General features: G+C 44.1%; 1 protein-coding gene across 1 annotated transcript in view; it reads right to left on the reverse strand.

Moving 5' to 3' along the window:
• Nucleotides 1–26913, reverse strand: part of AMMECR1L (AMMECR1 like) — an 85541-nt gene that overhangs the window by 35622 nt on the left and 23006 nt on the right. The window contains exons 2-3 of the mRNA XM_069727680.1: nucleotides 17312–17635; nucleotides 13574–13684 (exon numbers count right to left, since the gene is read on the reverse strand). Of these exons, the coding sequence (XP_069583781.1) occupies nucleotides 13574–13684; nucleotides 17312–17622 (422 nt within the window). The 5' untranslated portion in view covers nucleotides 17623–17635. The remainder of the gene's footprint in view (nucleotides 1–13573; nucleotides 13685–17311; nucleotides 17636–26913) is intronic.

A 26913-nucleotide genomic window follows, 5' to 3' on the forward strand; every position in this document is an offset into this window, starting at 1 on the left:
AATATATATGCGCATATATAAATAGCTTTATAGAGGTCCAGTTAGTTAGAAAAAAAGGCCTCTTAAGAGACACTGCGAAAACTGCTCAGAGTGGGCGATTACTAAAATACCGGCACAATACTAGACAGAAAAAAAAATATGCTTCACATAGGCTCCACCTACTTGTGACGTCACGTTCAGAATGGAGTGCAGAGGCGCTCAAAACAACAGGGGGACAGAGGTCTGTCCCCGTTTTGAGCGCCTCTGCACTCCATTCTGAACAAGTAGGTGGAGCCTATCAGCCATTTTTTTTTTACCCCACACAATACCTAGGGACACTACCGGCCGGAGCTTCCCTAGCTGCATATCGCGCCTCACCATTCAGTGCACATGTTGCCATAGCGCTTGCATGCTTGTTTCCAACAAAAAAACGGCACCTTGCAGACACGGAAGTGCATCGTACGCTGCAGCACCAATGAGTCACAGGTAAACCTGCAGCTACACGCGGTCCTACTGCCGGCAACAGTGGAACGAGATTTCATACGGAGGTGTCAGGGTTCTGGCCATCAGAGGGATTGGGTGATATTCACACAGGCACCTACCATAGTACAAATGGAGGCTTTGGTGTATTGTGCAGCCGGACCTATTTATTTTTTTTTCCTGTCTGGTTTACTCTTAAGCGTGGGATCAATATTGTATTACGTGGTTTAGGACTCTTGACACAGTTGGCACTACTCTGTCCGCATCACAGCAGCTAAGGAGTGTTGCGGTTTCCTAGGGTGAGCGCCAGTGTAATCTGTTTAATACCGGCACAATACTGTATTACGCATAGAAAGGGTTAATTGTTTTGCTCGCATATAATTGTTAATTCTGTTTAAGTTTACCTGCATATACTCTTAGTGTGTTATTGAGAGCAACTCTCATTGTATTTTCGGCCTTACTAACTATGTTACTATACCAAGGAATGTGACGGGCACAAGAGGGCATTCTTTGCGTCTGGAGGAGAGAAGGTTTTTCCACCAACATAGAAGAGGATTCTTTACTGTTAGGGCGGTAAGAATCTGGAATTGCTTGCCTGAGGAGGTGGTGATGGCGAACTCAGTCGAGGGGTTCAAGAGAGGCCTGGATGTATTCCTGGAGCAGAACAATATTGTATCATACAATTATTAGGTTCTGTAGAAGGACGTAGATCTGGGGATTTATTATGATGGAATATAGGCTGAACTGGATGGACAAATGTCTTTTTTCGGCCTTACTAACTATGTATTTGCTACTTTTACACGGTTTACCGAACATCTTTTCCTTTGTTTTACAAACTGGTTAATAAATATTCATACTATATTATCTAATCTTTGTGCAAGCCTGCTGAGTGTTACTATGGAGTCACGGAGGTCAGTGGGTGCTCTCGTCCGCTGGCTCCAGACCGCATAAACTATTGCTCATCCCACTGAACACCCACTCTCCTTTCCTGTTGGTAAAATACTACTCAGACAATACAGGGTGTGGATAAAACAGTGTGGCAATAATTTATCGAACCAGCAACAGACAATAACATATAGAACAATCCCACTAAAATACACAAGTTTGTGCAAAATTACAAGTTTCACACTTCTGCTGATATGCCGGGATTAGAGCAGATGTGACCCACAGAGAAGAGATAATGACAATCTTAGGAAGCCGACAGTCCATTGAGGCACGTGGCCAGATGACTGGAGGGTCACAACCTGGCTTCTCCGGACATCTCCATGGGGCCAGATGAATGGTGGATCCCAATCCGGTCTTACCCAAACGCGCCCATAGGGTCAGGTGACCGGAGGGTCACAACATGGCTTCCCCAATGTATACATGGGTTTAAGGATGGTCAGTAGAGCGGATCTGTATTCCTCCAGCTAGGTCCCTTAAGTTGGCATCCTGTAGAATGTCAAATCTGTGTTCTCCTTGATGGTGCTATGGTGCCTTGGCTGTAGTTGTGTAGAGTCTCTCTATGGAGTCACGGTATCTGACTGTTTTGTAGAGTTTTTCTTTAAATTTTTTCCAGGATAGCAATTCCCTTTTATACCCACATTTGTGGTTCTTGTCATCATCTACAGGACAGGGGGAAGGTGGGATGAGATTAACTCTTACTGTTTGAGCATTTAATCAATCTACATAGTTTGTTCTCCACTGTTTTGCAGGTCAACAAGCTACATGGACTTATACAACGGTTAATCAACATATTAGCAAACATCGATTGTTCAATGACCCTACATCACTGTCCTCTAAAGATTGTAACACAATAACTATAAGAGCTGATACAAGAGGTAAAGAGCAGCCATTCAACAACTTAAAAACATAATTTTCCTGAGTCAACGTTCAGACTCTGGTTTATGGTTCTTGACCCACAGAAGAAAAACAGAAATTCAATAGTCAATGTTCAGACAATAGCCTATGTCTCCTGGCCTGCTGAAATCATACCTCTGGCATAATTAAGATTAAATGCTGTGCCGTCACAGTTGCTCTACCACTCGTCCACGTTTCATTTGGTGCTGCAAGCAGGGTACAGCATCACAATGCAGAACGCGTCTGGGGATGATAGTGCAGTGCAGGCCGCACGGTCCACGGGAGCACCTATCTCAGTCCTTCTCCCGCCAACTCTAAACGCTCGGACCCCGAGCTTGTCAGCAGGGTTTATACCGAGACAACTTGCAAAATCTGACGGCGATAACATGTCAATCGAAGAACGGGCCGATCAAATGAAAAGTACATACAGACTGTACAACCTAACTAACTGAGGAGCGGACGTCATGTAATACACACTAAAGGGAAATACCTGGGAAACCGTGACGCGTCCCGCATCAACAGGAAATACTCTAGAAGACATTGTGGCCCTACTAGAGGAGGTTTACGGAGAGAGGCTTGGTAGCTAGTTTCCGGACGCATTTCTGTAATCAATGTCAGGAAGACGACGAAAGCATCTACCAATATATACAGTGGGGCAAAAAAGTATTTAGTCAGTCAGCAATAGTGCAAGTTCCACCACTTAAAAAGATGAGAGGCGTCTGTAATTTACATCATAGGTAGACCTCAACTATGGGAGACAAACTGAGAAAAAAAAATCCAGAAAATCACATTGTTTGTTTTTTTAACATTTTATTTGCATATTATGGTGGAAAATAAGTATTTGGTCAGAAACAAAATTTCATCTCAATACTTTGTAATATATCCTTTGTTGGCAATGACAGAGGTCAAACGTTTTCTGTAAGTCTTCACAAGGTTGCCACACACTGTTGTTGGTATGTTGGCCCATTCCTCCATGCAGATCTCCTCTATAGCAGTGATGTTTTTGGCTTTTCGCTTGGCAACATGGACTTTCAACTCCCTCCAAAGGTTTTCTATAGGGTTGAGATCTGGAGACTGGCTAGGCCACTCCAGGACCTTGAAATGCTTCTTACGAAGCCACTCCTTCGTTGCCCTGGCGGTGTGCTTTGGATCATTGTCATGTTGAAAGACCCAGCCACGTTTCATCTTCAATGCCCTTGCTGATAGAAGGAGGTTTGCACTCAAAATCTCACGATACATGGCCCCATTCATTCTTTCATGTACCTGGATCAGTCGTCCTGGCCCCTTTGCAGAGAAACAGCCCCAAAGCATGATGTTTCCACCACCATGCTTTACAGTAGGTATGGTGTTTGATGGATGCAACTCAGTATTCTTTTTCCTCCAAACACGACAAGTTGTGTTTCTACCAAACAGTTCCAGTTTGGTTTCATCAGACCATAGGACATTCTCCCAAAACTCCTCTGGATCATCTAAATGCTCTCTAGCAAACTTCAGACGGGCCCGGACATGTACTGGCTTAAGCAGTGGGACACGTCTGGCACTGCAGGATCTGAGTCCATGGTGGCGTAGTGTGTTACTTATGGTAGGCCTTGTTACATTGGTCCCAGCTCTCTGCAGTTCATTCACTAGGTCCCCCCGCGTGGTTCTGGGATTTTTGCTCACCGTTCTTGTGATCATTCTGACCCCACGGGGTGGGATTTTGCGTGGAGCCCCAGATCGAGGGAGATTATCAGTGGTCTTGTATGTCTTCCATTTTCTAATTATTGCTCCCACTGTTGATTTCTTCACTCCAAGCTGGTTGGCTATTGCAGATTCAGTCTTCCCAGCCTGGTGCAGGGCTACAATTTTGTTTCTGGTGTCCTTTGACAGCTCTTTGGTCTTCACCATAGTGGAGTTTGGAGTCAGACTGTTTGAGGGTGTGCACAGGTGTCTTTTTATACTGATAACAAGTTTAAACAGGTGCCATTACTACAGGTAATGAGTGGAGGAAAGAGGAGACTCTTAAAGAAGAAGTTACAGGTCTGTGAGAGCCAGAAATCTTGATTGTTTGTTTCTGACCAAATACTTATTTTCCACCATAATATGCAAATAAAATGTTAAAAAAACAGACAATGTGATTTTCTGGATTTTTTTTTCTCAGTTTGTCTCCCATAGTTGAGGTCTACCTATGATGTAAATTACAGACACCTCTCACCTTTTTAAGTGGTGGAACTTGCACTATTGCTGACTGACTAAATACTTTTTTGCCCCACTGTAAATGCTTTACAGAGAATGTTACAGACCTGACAAAAAAAATGAAAGGCTGGAAACCTTATCACTGATCCTGAGACCATCCTGTAAGAACAGTTTGTTCAAGGACCGATGGATTAATTGCCGAGATGGATATTGCAGGATCAGATATGGGCAAATGAGACACTTCAGTTTGCCCAGGTTGCCAGTGAAGCTTTGGCTCGTGAAGGTGAGGATAATATAAGCTCCAGCACTGTATGGATGTATGGCCCCAGAGGACAGGAAGTTCAGGCTGAAAATCAGCAGTTTGACTCCTTGGCTGAGATGAGGGCCGAAATCCAGGAACTGACCCAGCAAGTGGACCAGCTAAGAAGGTCTCACGCCCTGTCGCCCCGTCAAGTGTGGTGGGGGAAGCTTGTCCATTCGATGCATGACCCTTCACCCTGACAGATGGGGTGGGAAGAACTGAGACATCCCACAAATGTCCCTTCGTATAGGTCACCAGAAGAGACCCGGGACCGGACGGCCCCAGCGCGGCCTGACTCACCCCCCCAAGGACAACCTCGTCCAAACCAGGACCAAACCGGAGAATACCTGAACACACTTTACCCCGGGGCCCAATATACTGGAGGTGCCAAGAAAGAGGGCATGTCACCCAGAACTGCCCCAACTCAGACAATGGATGGTAGAGTGCGAGCCAGGACATTTAAATGAGGATAACCTCCAGTGGTAGGGTGCACTGGAGGAAATGACTCATGTAGGCATGGCTTGAAATGCCCTAAGGACCTTGTGTCCCGAAGTCCAGTGACGGACATACTGATTGAACACAAGACCGTGCGCGACCTAGTAGATACTAGAGCTGAAGTCTCCACAATGAACTGGAGTACTTCGAGACCCATTTCGGTCACTTTATCAAAGCTGAATGAGGAAAGCTTGGTAAGCTGATGGCTGTTAACCAGATGAAGATTCCAGTCCACGGGATGTCGTGGATGCACGTGAAGATTGGAGACCTGTATGTGGGTTAAAAAGGAGTCCTGCTGGTGGATGGGGATTCACGGTCAAGAAGCGTGATTATATTAGGGATGAATATCCTGCGTGATCTAGACCGGTTGATGCTCCACAAAGATGGCCCGGGATACTGGCAGAGTCACCAAACATTGGCCTACACAGAAAGCATTCCAGAGACTGAGCCAGGTATGTGAGATTCGCTACAGTATTCCTGAAGATGAAGTGGTCAAAATTGTGACAGTCCACCAGGGCGTCAAAATATTATTTCGCCTCATCAGGAGCAGAATATACAGATGGATGTGGGAAGCCACCCAAGACTCAACAGAATAGAGGTGATTGGTAAATCATAGAACAAACGCGGCAGCACTCACCGGTCCTGTAGTCAGAAGTTCCTTTATTCAAATATAGACAAACATCTTCACTAGAATCTGATTCAGTGGTCAAATAGTCTTTTTTGCCTTGTTGGTGACGTTTTTTTTTAAAATTGCGTCTTTTGTTTTTATATTTTTCACCATGGACATACGATGGTTTGTTGTCCTTATTAACTGGGAGACCACTGATTTCCAAAAGACGCAGTACGCGTATTAGGGACGTTTTAGTACACAATCGCGTTAAAAAAAGAAAAAAACTACCTGGTTGGAACAAGCAGCTCCCAAAGGTAATTTTCGGTGCGGGCACTGCCAATTTTGTCAATTTCACATTCCTGGACAAGTTTTGACTGTTGGATCAATAACGCATACGGTGCAACAATTTATTTCATGCAAAACCGAATATGTCGTTTATGTAGTCTTTTGCCCATGCAAGAGGTTTTACATTGGAAAAACTATACATAAGATGCATGTTCGGTTCAGAGAACACTGTAAATCTGTACTTTCCGGCAAGGGGGTACCTAGTGCACATGTTAGAGAATTTCATGGAGGCAACGCTGAGGTCTTGACATTTGCAGGCACTGAAAGGGTGAAATTACCAACACAAGGAGGTGACCTACATAAATTATTATTGAAACAGGAGGCCAAATGGATTATGCGTACTTCTGCAACAGGTCCTGCTGGTCTGAATGATAGGATAGACATGTCCATCTTTTTATGAAATATTTTTCCTTGTTGAGTAGGTATGAATATGTCTTTTTTCCTTTTTGGTTATAGGCTTGTATTTTGTAGATCTTGTTTTTTCCAATATTAACATCAATATTGTATATGTCCTATGAGTAATAGAATTCTGCATAATCATTTGACTTTTTTTTTTCTCCACATGCCGTTCCCCTTGTTATCTATGGGCTCTTTTATCTTGTGTTAAGCAAGGTAGACCCACCCTTTATATGCTAATGGTCCATTTACCTTGCACACATTGTGCTAACTGGTCAAAGAGTGTTTGGGTAGGTTTCCACGATCAGGAAACGCTGCGTGTCTGACGCTGCATAGAGCCGCAGCGTCAGACACGCAGCGTCCAGATGTTACAGCATAGTGGAGGGGATTTAATGAAATCCCGTCTCCACTATGCGTGGTAACACGCACGCGGCGGCCCTGCGACTCCGGACATGCTGCGCGTCTTTTCAGATCGCAGCATGTCCGTATATCTTGCGGCGACGCTGCGTCGCCGCAAGATATAGCACAGGGCCCTATGGTGGGGAGCGATGATGCCGGATGTGTGCTGTGAACACATCCGGCATCATCGCGTCTCCAGAAGGGGGCGGGGCTTATCGCAGAGCGGCTAAGCCGCTCCGACGATACCGCCGGCTATCCTGATCGTGGACACGCAGCCTTTAGGTACCGTTACACTAAACGACTTACCAACGATCACGACCAGCGATACAACCTGGCCGCGATCGTTGGTAAGTCGTTGTGTGGTCTCTGGGGAGCTGTCACACAGCTCTCTGCAGCGACCAACGATCAGGGAAACGACTTCGGCATCGTTGAAACTGTCTTCAACGATGCCAAGTCCCCCTGCAGCACCTGGGTAACCAGGGTGAACATCGGGTTACTAAGTGCAGGGCCGCGCTTAGTAACCCAATATTTACCCTGGTTACCATTGTAAAAGTAAAAAAAAAAAAAAAAAACACTACATACTCACATTCTGATGTCTGTCACGTCCCCCGCCGGCGTCCACAGGGTTAAAACTGCTTTCGGCAGGAGCGCTGCTAATGCAAGCGCTGCTGCCGAGAGTTTCCCTGCACTGACTGTGTCAACGCCGGCCGTAAAGCAGAGCACAGCGGTGACGTCACCGCTGTGCTCTGCTTTACGGCCGGCGCTGACACAGTGGACGCCGGGGGACGTGACAGACATCAGAATGTGAGTATGTAGTGTTTTTTTTTTTTTTTACTTTTACAATGGTAACCAGGGTAAACATCGGGTTACTAAGCGCAGCCCTGCGCTTAGTAACCCGATATTTACCCTGGTTACAAGTGAACACATCGCTGGATCGGCGTCACACACGCCGATCCAGCGATGACAGCGGGTGATCAGCGACCAAAAAATGGTCCTGATCATTCCCCAACGAACAACGATTTCCCAGCAGGGGCCTGATCGTTGGTCGCTGTCACGCATAACGAGATCGTTAGCGGGATCGTTGCTACGTCACCAAAAGCGTGACGTTGCAACAATATCGTTAACGATATTGTTATGTGTAACGGTACCTTAAGATTAGAATTTTGTAGAATAGAATTTGTTTGTTATGTTGATTTGTCCATTCTTGTTATCTTATGCGAGTTGTGGTTTGTTTTTATCTGTTTTTATTACACATTATGCACCTTTTATGTCTGATTGGTTTGTGGAGTTTGTGCATACTCACCTATTTCTTCCAGCGTCACTTCCTTCAGACATGGACCCGTAGAAGCGCTGTTTCAAGCGCGAAACGGCCGTCGTCTCCTCGTGCACACTCCTCTCACTGCCCTGTTCCCCCGAGCCGTGAAGATGTTTGTCTATATTTGAATAAAGGAACTTCTGACTACAGGACCAGTGAGTGCTGCCGCGTTTGTTCTATGATCTACCATGATTTGATCTCTCATTTTCATGCGAGCACCTCCGTTTACTTATTGGATTACCACTTACTGAAAGTCTCCATTCAGCGTCTCTTTGGATTCTGCAGCTGTGCAGCTCACGTTTTTTTGTTTTTGTTTCATTAGAATAGAGGTGATTATTGAGCCCCAGCAGCCAACAAAAACATCACAAGGTCTCATGATTGTACATACCATGGCGATAGTGGTGGATGAACAAGTGGCCGTCCGGTGTGCCAATGTATGGGATTCTCCTGTCATGCTTCGTGCAACTGAAGAAGTTGAGGATTTGTACACGTATGGGAGACAGTTCCTGAAGTCCAACTGGCCTTGATTACTGAAGAACAGGAACTGTGGACTGTGACTGAAGTTCCGAGGAAAGAAGAGACTCTGGAGTAGAGCTGACGGAAGAGCCTCAAAATAATACGACTGGACACCAGTCAGTTCTCTTCCGAACAAAGTCAGCTGATAAAAGACCTGTTATGGGAGTTTCAATATGCTTTCTCCAGAAATTAAGATGATTTTGGATGTACAACCCGCATTGAACATGAGATTCCGACAGGAGACATACCTCCGATCCGTAAGCGATATAGACAGAGTCCTCTCTAACTTTTATCAGGAAGTAAAAGCCATGCTATCACAGATGCTGAGTAGTGGAGTAGTGTGGGAAAGTAAGAGTCTGGCAGGCCAAGTATTTCTCCACCTTAGATCTGGCAAGTGGCTAATGGCAGGTTCCGGTGGCTGAAAGAGACAAGCCCAAGACAGCTTTCATTTTACCAATTGGTCTGTACGAGTTCAATAGAATGCCTTTCAGACTCACCAATGCACCTGGGACGTTTCAGCAGTTAATGGAGCACTGTTTGGGAGAGCAAAATTTTGAATCCATCTTGGTCTATCTGGACAAAGTCATCGTTGATGCACCTACCTTCAAGCAACATCTTCGAAAACTACGACAAGTGCTGACCCGTCTACAAGCCGGCTGACAGAAATAGGATTTTTAAGGGACGTGGTGGTCTTTGGGTGGAGTCAGCCCGGATAGAAGTAAAGCAGAAGCTGTAAGGAACTGGCCTCCGCCATGGACACTATGAGAGCTATGAGCCTTCCTGGTACTAACAGGATATTATCGATGTTTCATCTTGAACATCGCCAAGATAGCTGAGCCTCTTCACAAGTTACTGAAGGGGACCGCAAAAGGCCCCTTTGCTTGGGGACCCTTGCAACAATGGGCCCTGGATCAGCTGGAAGAAGCCTTGACCAATGCCCCGATGTTGGCATATGCTCAATATGATTGCCTATTCATTCTATATTCAGATGGAAGTCTTCACGGATTGGAAGTGAAGTGGTGATGGCACAGGAGCAGGAAGCTAGGAACGAGTCATAGGGTACGACTGTCAGTCTCGAGATTCTCTGAACGAAACTCAGATAACTACAGTTCCATTAAGCTGGTGTTGTTAGCACTCGTCTGGGCCATGACAAAGAAGTTCGACAAATACCTCACTGGATCAAAGGTGTTGGTCCGGACGGACAATAATCCATTGGCTCATCTGCAAAGTGCGAAGCTGGGTGCCCTGGAACAGGTGGGTCGCCCAAATTATTAAGTTTAATTACTCCATTAAGTATCATTCCGGTAAAGAGAATGCTAATGCTGACACTTTGTCTCGAGTCACCCTTACCATTTCCTCTGGAGAAATGTATAAAAAAAGACGACAAGACAGAGATATCGGTCCTAGAAAGTGAAACCTGTGGCCTCTGTAGCCAAGAGTAATTGAGTAACAGCAGGCCAGATGGTGTTGCTCAGCAGGACACTGCCTTCAGTGATGGCTCAGGCCAAATTGTCCTCAGGTGGCTGGAAGATTCTGCATCAGTGGGAAAGACTCCAAGTTAAAGATGGCGTAATGTATCGAACAGTGTATTTTTCATCAGAGAGTGAAATAAGTGGCAAGTTGTGATTTCTAGCAGCCTAGCTTGGAGTGTGGCTAAGGAGGGCCATGAGAAATGTTCCCATTTTGGTCCAGAGAAAACTTACAAATGTGTCCCACGATTTGTGTACTGGCCTTGGCTGGAGCAGATCGTCAGAGAAGTCTGCCATCAATGCAGAGCTTGCGAGCGGGCAAAAACAGGGGAGCAGAGGGTGCCGACTCAAGTCATCCGGTCAATTGCACCCCTGGAGATCGGGCCTGCCGTAAGAAAGCTATATTACTGTTCAGTAATGATGAATCACTTTTCAAAGTTTGCGGTGGCTGTACCGACCAAAGACCAAACCGCAGAGACAGCAGCAAGGGTCGTGTGTAGACACTTCATTCAGGAATACAGATGTCCGAGGACGATTCTCTCTGACCAAGGAGAATGCTTTCAAGTAAAAGTCATGGGAAAGCGCTCCGAGATCTGTGGGATTCGGAGGTCCAGAACAACGCCGTATCACCCACAGGAAAAATGGGGCCTGTGATCGATTTAAATTGAACACTGCTGCAGATGCTTCAAACCCTGGAGTGAGACAATAAATTGCAGTGGCCAGATTATTTGCCTGAAATGCTATGGGCCTACAATAACCGAGTGCATATCACTACTGGTTACACTCTCTACATATTACTACTCGGACAGTTGGGAAGAGAAGTGTCCAAACTTAACTCAAACCGAAGAAAAAGACCACACTCCAGAATCATGGGTGCGGGAGCACCAAACCAGACTGAAAACTATTCACCAGTTGTTAGGAGGCAAGCAACAAAATCAGTGACCCCGATACCGTGGTTAAGTCCAATCTAAACCGTTCACACAGAGTGCTGGTCCATGTAGTCTACCATAGGAAAGTTGGATGTTCGCTGAGAGTCAGAACTCTACAAGGTGTTGAAGCAGGTAATTCCGCATGGACTAGTCTACAATGTGAAGCAAGAATACGGATTGGGTCCGGTACGCTGACTACATAGGAACATGCTGGCCCCTGTTGTTTCATCGACCCTCCAAGACAACCTTGACCTGAGTCCAGCAGGAACAACAGACCCCTAGTGGAAGATTACAAGGATGACGAATGGTGGACTGTACTGGTTACGCCGAGCTTAACAGACAGTGCAGTTCTGGCACCCAAAACAGAGCTGCAACTACAGAGGGAGAGAAGCTGAGGGCCCTACAGAGTCCTTGGAACCTGCTGGCTTACATAAGTCAAGCATCTCACAGTAGGCGTCCCTTTACAAAAGTTACCTCCAAAAAGACTTTGAGTGGGGCCAGATCTCGGCTGGTGCTGTTTGCCAAGACATCAACAATTTAGTGGAATGGAATGTAAGGGTTAATCACAGTGGACTGTATCGTTGGGAGATTTGTGATGTAATATATGATCTGACCAGTAGAGGGCAGCGGCGAGAAGCCGTAGTTCGGTTCCTGGGGGAGGGTTGGGGTTGGCCGGTTTGGAGGTTGGCGTGTGGTTGGGAGGAGTGAAAGGAAGAGTCCAGGGTGGGAGTGAAGCTGCGAATCCTTGGAGAAAGTGTGGATAGGGCAGTGCGACTCTGGATCTTTAGTTGGTGACTCTGGGACTCGTTTTTTGGTTTGACATGAGACGACTCGGTGAGGATAACCAAGTATACAGCATCTTGGGCTAGGCCACGTGAGGCCTTATCTCTAAGGACATAAGGAAGCCCTACGTTTGAGAGACCGGCATTCCCCAAGAGCTTCAAGACGGTGTTTCTCATTATTCGGGACTCAGCCCAGCAAAGACCCTTCTACTTCAGTTTTAGGATGTACTGGTACCATCTTACATCTGAATATACATGCGCATATATAAATAGCCTTATAGAGGTCCAGTTAGTTAGGAGAAAAGGCCTCTTCTGTAAGAGACACTTTGAAAACTGCTTCGAGTAGGCGATTGATAAAATACTGGCACAATACTGTGATTTTATTGATTTATGCATAAAGAGGGTTAATGGTGTTGTATTTTGCTCTCATATAACTGTTAAGTGTACCTGCGTATAGAAAGAATTTGTGTCATTGAGTGTAACTACTGTCATTGTATTTGTTACTTATACACTGTTTAACTGCCATCCTTTCCTTGGTTTTATAAATTGGTTAGTAAATATTCTTAGGCTACGTTCAGACTAGCGTTGCGCGCCGCTGCGTCAGCGACGCAACGCACGACGCACACAAAAACGCGGCAAAACGCACGCAAAAACGCTGCATTTTGCGACGCGTGCGTCGTTTTTTGCCGAAAATCGGACGCAAGAAAAATGCAACTTGTTGCGTTTTCTTGGTCCGACGCTAGCTGCAAAAAAGACGCAAGTGTTGCAAAACGCAACACACAAAAACGCATGCGTCCCCCATGTTAAACATAGGGGCGCATGACGCGTGCGTCGCCGCTGCGTCGCCCGACGCTAAGGCGACGCACACTAGCAGAACGCTAGTGTGAACGTAGCCATACTCTATAATCTAATTTTTGTACATGTTTGATTGCTGCTGTACCCCTTATCCTGTGGCCATCCCTCGTCCACATTTCACCAGTGACCACTATACTGGTTTTGTGACCTGTGTAAATGGGTTAAGGTGCACTGATGGAATCAGCACATGTAAATGCACCATTAGTCAGTGTATGGTCAGGAGACCTTGTAGACGTCAGTGAGCTCTTCCGACTGTCCACTGCTTATGTTCAGTACACAATCCACATGTATCTGTGTAACATATTATATGTCACTGCTGCTGATGAGGGCCCTCATTTTTTTCCGTAGAAGTCTCCACCATTAGTGATCTTACATAGGGAGGATGCCTACGCACGATAGTACAAATGCACATTAAGGTCCATGCTAAATGAACAATATACTATAAACAGATCAGAAGCAGTTAACAAATAAGTAAAAATTATGATTAAAAACACAAACCAGTAAGATAATGGAATGTATAAGTGCAGAAAAGTCATTCTCCTCACTTTACTAGCATTACAGTCCATTTACAGACAAGTGGCCTTATAGTTACAATATTGTACATATGTACAGTATGTTTCAGAATATATTTGCACACCCTACATATGGGGTATGTGCACAGTAAATGTTTTTATGCGGTCTAAAGTACCTGGTTAAGGTGTATTCCCTGAGTCCTGAGTGTAAGTTCATGGCGGAAAAAGTGCCAATACAGCCACGAAGACGCTTGTCACGTCCAGCCTTCCACGTGACAAAGAGAGGGCTAGAGATGGGAAAAGTGAATAAAAAAGAAAGGTAAAGTAAGATGAAGTACAAAATTAAATATAAAATTTCATAAAGAACTAACCTCACGACATAAATGTCAAAAGAAAAGCTAAGAAGAAAATTAAACCAAGCAGATGAGGAGTCTAGTGAGCAAATAGCCTCAAAGACCCCAAACTCTATCGCCACCTATGGGATGTAAAAATCCTAAAAAGTCAATATTAACAACAATCTTCTATCATACGACCTCAACTGGGGCCCAAAAAGATGTTAAAAGGAATATTTAAGAAAAAAATAAAAAAAAGGAGGAAAAAGGAAGATGGGTTCCAAGCACAGCGCAGTATGGCCACACAGTGTGCAGCAGTGCAGATATACATGGGGTGGGCTCCTGTACTAACTTTCCAATAATATATATTAAGTGTTTGTGGCAGAGGCATCAGTCCATCATCCCCAGATCGTATGACATTTCTCGTTAGAGGCATATAAAAGCTGGGTGGTGGTGTAGCCCGTGACCTACACTAGGTCTTCCAAGATGGTAACATTAGGGGAGATCGCCAACGTGTGATTTGGCTGTAATTCATAATGTCCGACCAGTGACCGGGCATAGGACAGCAGTACCATGCGGAGCATACCCTCCTACAATGTCAGAGGAAATACATCCCGTGTGCTCTCCTGAACTCAATCCATCATTCGGTTCTCAGACGAGGAAGACAAGGATTCAGCCACAGCTTTGTATGTGGCGACCACTCTACCTCATCATCAGCGGTCAGATGGAGAACAGCACACCCCAATCTCAGCGTCACGAGCAATGGTCCAGGAATAGCAGGCTGACTGGGAAATGACTAACCAAAAAAGAAGCCCACTATCCTTTATTACATGAGGATAATAACATCATGTATTCAGAAGTGTAGAAAGTAATTTAGGAACATCAAGTTGACAATCCAAAAAGGTTAAAAACTACATAAAATATGACAAATTTAAAAAAAGCATATAAGATGTAGAAGAGCAAGACACAGTTGTTACTAGATTGTCAGAGAAGTGTTTCACTTATATATTGACAGGCAGAACGGTGGCTCAGTGGTTGGAACTATAGCCTTACAGCGCTGGGGTCCTGGGTTCAAATCCCACAACATATGCAGGGAGTTTGTATGGTCTCCCCATGTTTGTGTGGGTTTCCTCTGTGTAACTCCTGGCTCCCTCACTCCAAAGACATACTTACTGGGAGTCCAAATGGGAACAGGGATGATTTAGTCTATAAAGTGCTGTTGCACTACAAATAAGATTAAAATAACAAATAATTGAAGATCAGCAGTAAAAGTAAAAAAAAAAAAAAAAAAGAATGCAATGCATGTTTCGCATAGCTTCTTCAGGGAGTGATGGGTCTCTAAGCAAGAAACCCGATATTTATTCAGGACCTACCACTCTATGACCTAATTGTATGGCAGATTGTATTCAAAGGAACATTCCCACCAAATACTAATGAAATAAATAAAAGATGCGTTAGATAAACAGAGATTCCAATTTTATTCAGGAGGGTGAGTGCCAACACACAGTGTTTTATGGCAGGAAAAATAAAATCTTGAGGACTTATTCAGGGGAATTATAGAAAACTAGTAGTAAATATCTGTGGTTAGTTATAGCACCTCACTTCTCTTATTTTCCCATCACGCCTCTCATTTCCCCCCTCACACCTCTCATTCCCCCCTAACACTTGTCATTTCGACCACACATGTCATTTTCCGATCACTCCACTATTTTCACCTCACATCCCTCATTTTCCCCTCCGTATATGCATGTTTGTCATCTCCCTTATATATAGTATACACCTGTATGTCATCTCCTGTACATAGTATATACCTGTATGTCATCTCCCCTGTAAATAGTATATACCTGCTGTATGTCATCTCCTCCTGTATATTGTATATACCTATGTGTCATCTCCTCCTGTATATAGTATATATACCTGTATGTCATCTCTTCTGTATATACTATATACCTGTATGTCATCTCCTCCTATATATACTGTATAGTATATACCTGTATGTCATCTCCTGTATATAGTATATACCTGTATGTCATCTCCCCTGTATATAGCTGCTGTATGTCATCTCCTCCTCTATATACCTGCTGTATGTCATCTCCTCCTCTATATACCTATGTGTCATCTCTTTTTTATAGTATATACCTGTATGTCATCTCCTCCTGTATATACGCGTGTCATCTCCTCCTGTATATAGTATATACCTGTAAGTCAGCTCCTCCTGTATATAGTATATACCTGTGTGTCATCTGCTCCTGTATATAGTATATATCTGTGTCATCTCCTCCTGTATATAGTATGTACCTGTATGTCATCTCCTCCTGTATATAGTATATACCTGTGTGTCATCTCCTCCTGTATATAGTATATACCTGTGTCATCTCCTCCTGTATATAGTATATATATCTGTGTGTCATCTCCTCCTGTATATCGTATATACCTGTGTGTCATCTCCTGTATATATTGAAACCTACAAGAGAAAAAAGTAAACGAAAACCCTTTTGTAACTAAGTAAAAGAAAAGTGCATTTAAATAACAGAGTTTTTAGTAATACTGTTTTTTGATTAAAAAAATAGCACAAAAGCCATCCCACCTCGTCACGGTAACTCTGATCGGGGCAGTCCTTATTCACACAGAGGTCAACATTGACACAATGTAAGGTTTTAATATTAGACAGTGTAGGATTGTCCCGATCAGAGTTACCGTGACGAGGTGGGATGGCTTTTGTGTTATTTTTTTATCAAAAAACAGTATTACTAAAAACTCTGTTATTTAAATGCACTTTTGCTTTTTTACTTAGTTACAAAAGGGTTTTCGTTTACTTTTTTCTCTTGTAGGTTTCAATGTTTTGTGGCCACTGTGAACATGCGTTTAAAGGGACTCTGTCACCTGAATTTGGAGGGAACAATCTTCAGCCATGGAGGCGGGGTTTTTGGGTGTTTGATTCACCCTTTCCTTACCTGCTGGCTGCATGCTGGCTGCAATATTTGATTGAAGTTCATTCTCTGTCCTCCGTAGTACACGCCTGCACAAGGCAATCTTTGGTTGCAATTCATTTTCAGAAGTTAACCCTTCCAAGCAGCATTAACATTTTTTAAGATATTTATTATTTGTACATTAGTTACTGGATACCTTCAGAGCTGTTATGGGGATATTAAAGGAACATTGATAGGATTTGACAGGGACTCTAAGATGTAGATTCCGAATAGTGTGTAATGTACTCACTGTTAGGATTCAGCTGTTTTTACACTCCTGGCATTCATTACCTGACTGCTCCATATGTGATTTGATTGCAGCCGATCATGTGACAACCTCTCTTCCACTTCTCTTAATAGACTCAATTGAGAGAAGAAGTGGATAAGGTGAATGTCATAAGATTGTAAGAATGGAGATCACATATGGAGTGGACAAGCATCGAGTGCAGATCAGCAGCCAAATCGTAGACCTTTCCAACAACTATGAACATGGCCGACAGGAAGAAAGCACGGGAAAGTATGGTTTTCTCCTTGATATAACAACATATTTTAGTATTGCATTTTACCAATCTGTAAGAACCATGAGAAATATAGCTTTAAGATTATCACTTACTAGGGGTCGTTGGTGAAACGTGGCAGACGTGGCTGTGGGAAGCCGTGCAGATGACAATAAAGAACATCAAAGCAGTAGCAGCCCATGTCAGCCGTCACCACCAACTGCTCCCTTCCACTTGTGGTCCCATTAGGGCGGGAGAGTGGGGCGAGAGCTCCTGGCCCCACCGTCTTGTCCTCGTGGGGGTGGCAGTTATGTGGTGCTGTGGGCTGGACACTGCCAGCAGAAGGGCACAGTTTGGGCTTTTTTACACCACAGCAGCCCGAAGATGGCTTATTCTCTGTAGTTGACACGGAGCGTCTCTTCCCCATTCTGTGGTACACCCTACACATGACAGAGCAGAAAAGTTAGTATGACGCCATTTCTTTTTTTCACTTGTTATTTAGATTGTTGTGATTAAATTGATTTGTAGTGGCAGTCACATTTTTTTTGTAATGTTAGTTTTCTGTTGAAAAAAAAAATTTGAAAAATTTAATTTCTCAACGATGGGTGGGACTCCAACTGCTAAGTCACCCACAAACCATCAGACTGGATGGCTAGTGTTCCCTCTTTGAATGGAGCAGTGGTTGTGCATGAGAACGATCACCCCATGAAATCTTTATAGAACTGCTGGAGATACCAGGACCTCCAACCATCTTGTAGTCCCTCATCTCCTATTCTGTGCATTTACATTCTTTGCACTGGTGGTCCCTACTGGCCTAATCACAAGCTGCCAGCAAGTGACCAGTGAGGTCCTATCATCGTCCCTTTGTGGTGCCAGCACACGTGGCATATGAGCACTGCAGTAACTGCAGCTTCCATATACCAGTATAGCATGTTATCGCTGGCAGCTTGTATGGCACTAAGTTAGAAAGAAATTGGAAAGTGAAGTGCTGTATTTGTTATTTTAAAGCATTTACTGCAACTTTTTTTTTTAAGAAGCAGCACAACACCTTTCATCTGTTCATTAGCAAAATTGTTATTAACTATTCAGAAGAAAAATTGATAATGCTTGTATGGGACTTCAAAAACTGGTTCAAACATGTAAATAATGTAACCTGCTTTGCACTATTGTTTAATTAACATTTAATTAACAAATCACAATAATTTTGTTTAGGGAGGTAATCAATATAGAATTAAAATGGCTGCCGTCTTGTTTCACTGAGAGAAACCTGTCCTAGCGTGTTCGGATATGTGCCTGTGAACGTGTGCAGTAGGAACCTCCACCCTTCTTCATATGTAGGAGATACCATGAGTGCTGAGGTAACAAGAGGCTGCCCACACTGATGTTCACCATGTGTATATAATGCAATACTGGATATACCAGAGATACTGAGGTAAGAAGAGGCTGCTGACACTGCTGTCCACCATGTCTGTATGATGTAATACTGGAGATACCAGAGGTGCTGAGTAAGAAGAGTCTGCTCACACTGCTGTCTACCATGTCTATATGATGTAGTAGTGGATATACCAATGATGTTGGTGTAAGAAGAGGTAAGAAGAGTCTGTTCACACTGCTGTCCACCATGTTTATGATGTACTGTAATACTGAATAAATCGGAGATGCTGAGGTAAGAAAAGGCTGCTCACACTGCTGTCCACCATGTCAATATGATGTAATACTGGATATACCAGAGATACTGAGGTAAGAAGAGGCTGCCCACACTGCTGTCCACCATGTCTACATGATGTAATACTGGAGATACCAGAGGTGCTGAGGTAAGAAAAGTCTGCTCACATGGCTGCCCACCATGTCTGTATGATGTAATACTGGATATACCGGAGATGCTGAGGTAAGGAGAGGCTGCCCACACTGCTGTCCACCCTGTCTATATGATGTAATACTGGAGATACCAGAGGTGCTGAAGTAAGAGGCCGATCACACTGCTGTCCACCATGTCTATCTGATCTAATACTGGAGATACCAGAGGTGCTGAGGTAAGAAGAGGCTGCTCACATTGCTGTCTACCAAGTCTATATGATGTAATACTGGAGATACCAGTATACCAGTCCCACACGCCCGGTGCCCCGGGGTGATCCTCGACTCAGCCCTCTCTTTCAAGCCACATATCCAAGCACTTGCGTCCTCCTGCCGTCTCAAACTCAAAAATATTTCCAGGATCCCCGCATTCCTTGCCCACGACACCACAAAAACACTAGTGCATGCCCTTATCTCCCGCCTTGACTACAGCAACCTCCTACTCTCTGGCCTCCCCTCTAGCACTCTGGCACCATTCCAATTCATCCTACACTCTGCTGCCCCACTAATCTACCTGTCTCCCCGCTATTCCCCAGCCTCTCCCCTATGCCAAGCCCTTCACTGGCTTCCTATCGCCCAGAGACTCCAGTTCAAAACCCTTACTATGGCATACAAAGCCATCCACAACCTGTCTCCTCCATACATCTGCGACATGGTCTCCCAGTACTTACCTACACGCAACCTCAGATCCTCTCAAGATCTCCTTCTCTACTCCCCTCATCTCTTCTTCCCACAACCACATCCAAGATTTCTCCCGTGCTTCCCCCATACTCTGGAACTCTCTACCACAACACATCAGACTCTCGCCTACCATGGAAACCTTTAAAAAAAAAAATCTGAAGATTCACCTCTTCCGACAAGCCTATAGTGATCCTCAACCTACTAAACCACCACACAACCAGCTCTACCCTCTCCTAGTGTATCCTCACCCATCCCCTGCAGACTGTGAGCCCTCACGGGCAGGGTCCTTCCTCCTTCTGTACCTGTTAGTGCCTTGTTTTTGCTCACGTTTAATGTATTTGTCTATATTTGCCCCCTTTTCACATGTAAAGCGCCATGGAACAAATGGCGCTATAAAAATGTATAATAATAATAATACTCGAGGTGCTGAGGTAAGAAGAGTCTGCTCACACTGCTGTCCATCATGTCTATATGATATAATACTGGATATACCAGAGATGCTGAGGTAAGGAGAGGCTGCTCACACTGCTGTCCACCATGTCTATATAATATAATACTGGATATACAAGAGATGCTGGTGTAAGAAGAGTCTGCTCACACTGCTGTCCACCATGTCTATATGATGTAATACTGGAAATACCGGATATGCGGACGTAAGAAGAGTCTGCAAATAGAAAAGAACTTGGCACTCAAATGGTATTGTGGCTTGAAAAGACAAAATTGTTTATTGTGAATCCATAAAGCAAAAAGGTTGAACGTTTCGGTCCACATCCGGACCTTCATCAGAACAATTTTACTGGTATAGTCGTAATTTATCAATGTCCTGCCGTTTGCAGATCCAATGGTTTTTAGGTTGCCTGGATGCTCAGGAATGTCCTGTGTGCCAGCGCAGAACGGTATGCGACCGAGGTCATTGGAGAAAAGCGCTTTTCTCCAGTGACCTCGGTCACATACCGATCTGGATGCACAATAAACAATTTGTCTTTTCAAGCCACAATACCATTTGAGTGCCAAGTTCTTTTCTATTTTTGCACTGTTTCGGGATGGACGCCCTACTTCAGCACCTCCCATCCTATTTTGTATGAGTGCCGTGTTTTCACTACCTCAATTAGTAAGAAGAGGCTGCTCACACTGCTGTCCACCATGTCTATATGATGCAATACTGGAAATACCAGGGATGCTAAGGTAAGAAGAGGCTGCCACACTGCTGTCCACCATGTCTGTATGATGTAATACTGGAGATACCAGAGATACTGAGGTAAGAAGAGGCTGCTCACACTGCTGTTCACCATGTCTGTATGATGTAATACTGGAGATACCAGAGGTGCTGAGGTAAGAAGAGGCTGCTCACACTGCTGTCCATCCTGTCTATCTGATCTAATACTGGAGATACCAAAAGTGCAGAGGTAAGAAGAGGCTGACCACACTTCTGTGTTTCCGATCTTTCTGTGTAACTATATAAGCATCTCCAGGACACAGCAGAGTTTCCAACTGCACATTCTCATAGGATTCAGTCCTAACATTCTTGGACAGATTTCTGTCAGTGTAAAACGGTGGCGGCCATTTTAATTATATAGCGATTACCTCACTAGACAAAACAATTGTGATTTGCTAATTAAATGTACTTGAATTAATTTATCAAGACATTTCCTTCACTTATTTAGTTTTTTCTGTTCCCAGAGAACCCCGTAAAGAGGACCTGTCATCCGATTCATGCAGCCCAAACCACGAGCTGCTAATATCGAAGTCTGTTATAGGGAATATAGCCAGAGAAAAGATGAGACTAGTCCAGCGCCACCCCCAAGTACATGACAGGTGATCAGATCAACTGACATGTGCCCCCAACAGCCGCAGGTGGAATCGCGATCCACGCGTACCTGTTAACATGTTAAATGCCACTGTCAATCTCTGGGGTCTAAGACTGCCGTCACACTAGCAGTATTTGGTCAGTATTTTACATCAGTATTTGTAAGCCAAAACCAGGAGTGGGTGATAAATACAGAAGTGGTGCATATGTTTCTATTATACTTTTCCTCTAATTGTTCCGCTCCTGGTTTTGGCTTACAAATACTGATGTAAAATACTGACCAAATACTGCTAGTGTGACGGCAGCCTAAGGGGTAAGGATTCTTCTTGTGGAGAAAGACATACCAGCTCTGGCTTGTCAAGGTAAGGTGGCTTATTGCCGTGCAATGCTCCTCTGGGAAATTTAATATGCAAATTGCTTCTTCAGGAAAAAAAAGAGGACTTGAACACTATATCGCCATCTGTTGGAAGTAGCGATCCTACAAGTCACAATCAACCCTTTAACGTGTCTTGCAATATGACTGAAGATAAAAGCAAAATCAGAATCTCAATTTGCAGACACTGCGTTCCGGGCTATTGGCCCTCGTCAGTGTAAAGTATGAGAACGGATTTGGCTAGGCGAGAGGTCACATGATCGCAGGATGCAGATTTGTAGGCATGACAACCCAGGGTCTGCAGGACACCCCTGTGCTTGTCATTGTGGTTTTGCAGCCCTGCTATGTGTAGCACAGGTGATCAGGATATCGAAGCTTCAAGTCTCCTATGGAGACTATTGAAGCCAGTAAAAAAAAAACTTAAATACCGGTATATAAAATAATAATAATCTTTATATAGAATCAAAATATTCCGCAGCGCTTTACAGTTTAACAGTTTCAAACACAACAGTCATAAGAAACAATAATATAATGATTAAAGCAAAATAACACAACCCTGCTCGTGAGAGCTTACAATCTACAATGAGATGGGGGGATACAAAGCACAGGTGTGTATTTACAATGATGTATTTACAGTGAGGGTATGTGCACACGTTCCAGATTTGCCTGCGGATTTTTCTGCACTAAATCCGCAGCAGAAAACGCAGATCGATCTATAGATATATGAATAGGTAGATCTATGAATATATCTATAGATATACAGTATGTGTGGATAGATATATCTATGGATAGATGTAGATGGATATATGGATAGTTAGGCTACTTTCACACATCAGTTTGTTGAGAGAGAGAACAGAAAATGTGCATGATTTGAATGGAAAAATGCATGAAAAAACGGATTCGGAGGCCGGATTCATCATTTCACATCTCAGTTTCATAAGTTTTTCACCGGATCAGTTGCTGGGTGTTTTTTCACCGGACAGAAAAAAAAAGTTCCTCTGTACGTTTTCTCCGTCCGCTGGAAACAGCTTTTTTGACGGATCCGGCAAAAAACGTATGGAACATGTGACCATCAGGCGCAATCCGGCGCTAATACAACTCTATGAGAAAAAAATGGATGCGGAGGAAAAAAAACGGACCTTTTTTTTTTTTTTTTTTTTAAAAACTCGCCGGATTGTGCCCGACGGCAAAAACCTGATGTGTGAAAGTAGCCAGATAGATATATACTAGCAAGGCCGGTTGATTAATAATTAAAAATTAATAAAAAAAAAAAAATGGCGTGGGCTCCCATGCAATTTTCTGCGCCAGAGGGGGAAAGCCAAAGGCCGGGGGCCAATATTTGTAGCCTGGGAAGGGGGTAATACCCATGGCCCCTTCCCAGGCTACGAATATCAGCCCGCAACTGTCTATGTAGCCTTTACTGGCTATTAAAATAGGGGGACCCCTCCCCCCCCCCAAAAAAAAAAAATGACGTGGGTCCCCCTATATTTTATAGCCAGAAAGGCTACTGCGGGCTGATATAGAGAGGGGCCATGGATATTTGCCCCCCCGGCTACAAATACCAGCACCCAGCCGCCCCTGAAATGTAAGATGCGCCAATTCCAGCACTTAGCCCGTCTCTTCCCACTCCCCTGTAGCGGTGGGATATGGGGTAATAAGGGGTTAATGTCACCTTGGTAATGTACGGTGACATTAAGCCCGGTTAGTAATGGAGAGGCGTCAATAAGACGCCTATCTATTATTAATCCTATAGTAGTGAAAGAGTTAAAAATTAAAAAAGAGACACAGCCAGAAAAAAGTATTTTAATATTCTTAATTTCACCATACTTACCATTATCGATCGCGTGCAAAAATTAAAAATAATAAACCGACCGTATACTCACTTTCCGCTGTAGTCCAATTAATAACGAGTGTGCCACGACGATCTCCTCTATAGAACAGTGACATCGGATGATGTCACTGCTCTAAAGGGCCTCCAGTGACACACTGACAGGAGGCCATGGCTCCTGCAGTGCATCACTGAAGAGGTTAACTGAGTTCAGGGTCTCACTTTATGGCAAAGCTGCGTGGGAATTTTCCCACACAGCAGAGCCACAAGTGAGAGTAGGAACTCTTTCTCACAGAGGCGGAGGGATACAGTGCGGAAGGATGTATCCTGGAGCCCCTGGAGGGCGGTCGCATCAGCAGTTGTGGCTGCTCTCCACGGGAGATCGTCGTGGGACACTCGTATTAATTGGATATCTGCGGATCACGGAGTATATTGTTTGTTTATTATTTTAATATTTTTTACAGGTGAGCAAGGGCTTCAGGGATCAAGGTGATGGTGAGTATGTACTCTATGTTGTATGTACTGTATGTCTATATGTATGTACTGTTGTATGTTGTATATACTGTATACACCCCTCAGACCAGACTGTCATGCAAGTGAGTAAAATCTCTTCTCTTACAGGTCAGGTTAGGGGCAGATATACAGCATTATAGAACCTGGTGACAGGTTCCCTTTAATCCATCATCTGTAAAAAAAAATGGTAAACGATCTAGAGCAGATTCCAGGTGTAGCTTTTGGAAGCTGTTGCTGTGAACCCACAACATGAGGTCAAAGGGGCTTTCAATGGAAGAGAAACAGACCATTAGGCTGAAAAAAAATCCACTAGAGAGATAGCGGAAACGTTAGGAGTTGCCAAATCAACAGTTTGGTACATTCTGCAAAATAAAACAGCATACTGGCGAGTTCGGGAACTCATACAGGCTTCGACGTCCACGGTAGGCAACAGTGGTGGCTGATCGAATAAATGTTTTAATTATGAAGAAAAAACCCTTCATGACAGCCACCCAAGTGCAGAACACTCTCCCGGAAGTAGATGTTTCGGAATCTAAGTCTACCACAAAGAGAAGACTTCCTAAGCCAAATTCCAAGGGTTCACCTTAAGGTGCAAACCATTAATCAGCCTTAAAAATTGAAAGGCCAGATCAGAATTTGGCAAAAATCATGTAAACAACCTAGCCCAGTTCTTGAAAGGCATTCGTAGGACAGATTAAACTAAGTTCAGCCTTTAATTGAATGATGAGAAGAAGAAAGTATGAAGAAGGCTTGGAATGGCTCATGATCCAAAGCACAGCACACACTCTGTAAAACATGGTGGAGGAAGTGTGATGGCGCGAGCATGCATGGCTCCCAATTATTCTTATTGTGATATGATATTACACATGAGCTTGGCAAATAGCAAGTTGTGTAAGCGGGCACCATCCATACAATAAGTATACTGGGATCACCTAATGCATATTAATATAAACATATCACAATAAGAAAGTACATGCAAATAAACAGGGATCACCAAGAAAATAAAAAATAAAAAATTACAAAATTCTTTGTTTCTAATATATTATTACAACACCAAAGGCAAACAATTAAAAACATAAAAAATGCACTAGGGATAAATCGCACAGAAGAGATCCCAAAAACATTATATAGTGTATAATACACAAAAGTCCTACCAGCCGTGGAGTATTACGAGAAGCTTGCTAGATAAATACTGGGGGCTGCCCAATGTACTCATGCTGCTATCACTGCAAAAGGGTCTGACTTGAGGGAAGGTACAAGGTAATATACCTTGAGAAAGACACCGTGGGTGTCGAAATGCGTGGGTCCTTGTACCTACTCAGCCGGACTGCTTGCTTAGGGGGGGGGCGACTATTTGGCTGAATTAGGGTGAAGTATTTAGCTCCCATACAGTGCCTACAAGTAGTATTCAACCACCTGCAGATTTAGCAGGTTTACACATTTGGAATTAACTTGGCATTGTGACATTTGGACTGTAGATCAGCCTGGAAGTATGAAATGCACTGCAGCAAAAAAGAATGTTATTTCTTTGTTTATTTTTTTTTTTAAATTGTGAAAAGTCTTTTCAGAGGGTCATTTATTATTCAACCCCTCAACCCACCAGAATTCTGTTTGGTTCCCCTAAAGTATTAAGAAGTAGTTCAGGCACAAAGAACAATGAGCTTCACATGTTTGGATTAATTATCTCTTTTTCCAGCCTTTTCTGACTATTTAAGACCCTCCCCAAACTTGTGAACAGCACTCATACATGGTCAACATGGGAAAGACAAAGGAGCATTCCAAGGCCATCAGAGACAAGATCTTGGAGGGTCACAAGGCTGGCAAGCGGTACAAAACCCTTTCCAAGGAGTTGGGCCTACCTGTCTCCACTGTTGGGAGCATCATCCGGAAGTGGAAAGCTTATGGAACTACTGTTAGCCTTCCACGGCCTGGACAGCCTTTGAAAGTTTCCTCCCGTGACGAGGCCAGGCTTGTCCGAAGAGTCAAGGCTAACCCAAGGACAACAAGGAAGGAGCTCCGGGAAGATCTCATGGCAGTGGGGACATTGGTTTCAGTCAATACCATAAGTAACGTACTCCACCGCAATGGTCTCCGTTCTAGACGAGCCCGTAAGGTACCTTTACTTTCAAAGCGTCATGTCAAGGCTCGTCTACAGTTTGCTCATGATCACTTGGAGGACTCTGAGACTGACTGGTTCAAGGTTCTCTGGTCTGATGAGACCAAGATCGAGATCTTTGGTGCCAACCACACACGTGACATTTGGAGACTGGATGGCACTGCATACGACCCCAAGAATATCATCCCTACACTCAAGCATGGTGGTGGCAGCATCATGCTGTGGGGCTGTTTCTCAGCCAAGGGGCCTGGCCATCTGGTCCGCATCCATGGGAAGATGGATAGCACGGCCTACCTGGAGATTTTGGCCAAGAACCTCCGCTCCTCCATCAAGGATCTTAAGATGGGTCGTCATTTCATCTTCCAACAAGACAACGACCCAAAGCACACAGCCAAGAAAACCAAGGCCTGGTTCAAGAGGCAAAAAATCAAGGGGTTGCAGTGGCCTAGTCAGTCTCCTGACCTTAACCCAATTGAAAACTTGTGGAAGGAGCTCAAGATTAAAGTCCACATGAGACACCCAAAGAACCTAGATAACTTGGAGAAG

This window comes from Ranitomeya imitator, chromosome 5, assembly GCF_032444005.1.
Source record: "Ranitomeya imitator isolate aRanImi1 chromosome 5, aRanImi1.pri, whole genome shotgun sequence".
In the NCBI taxonomy this organism is placed as follows: domain Eukaryota; kingdom Metazoa; phylum Chordata; class Amphibia; order Anura; family Dendrobatidae; genus Ranitomeya; species Ranitomeya imitator.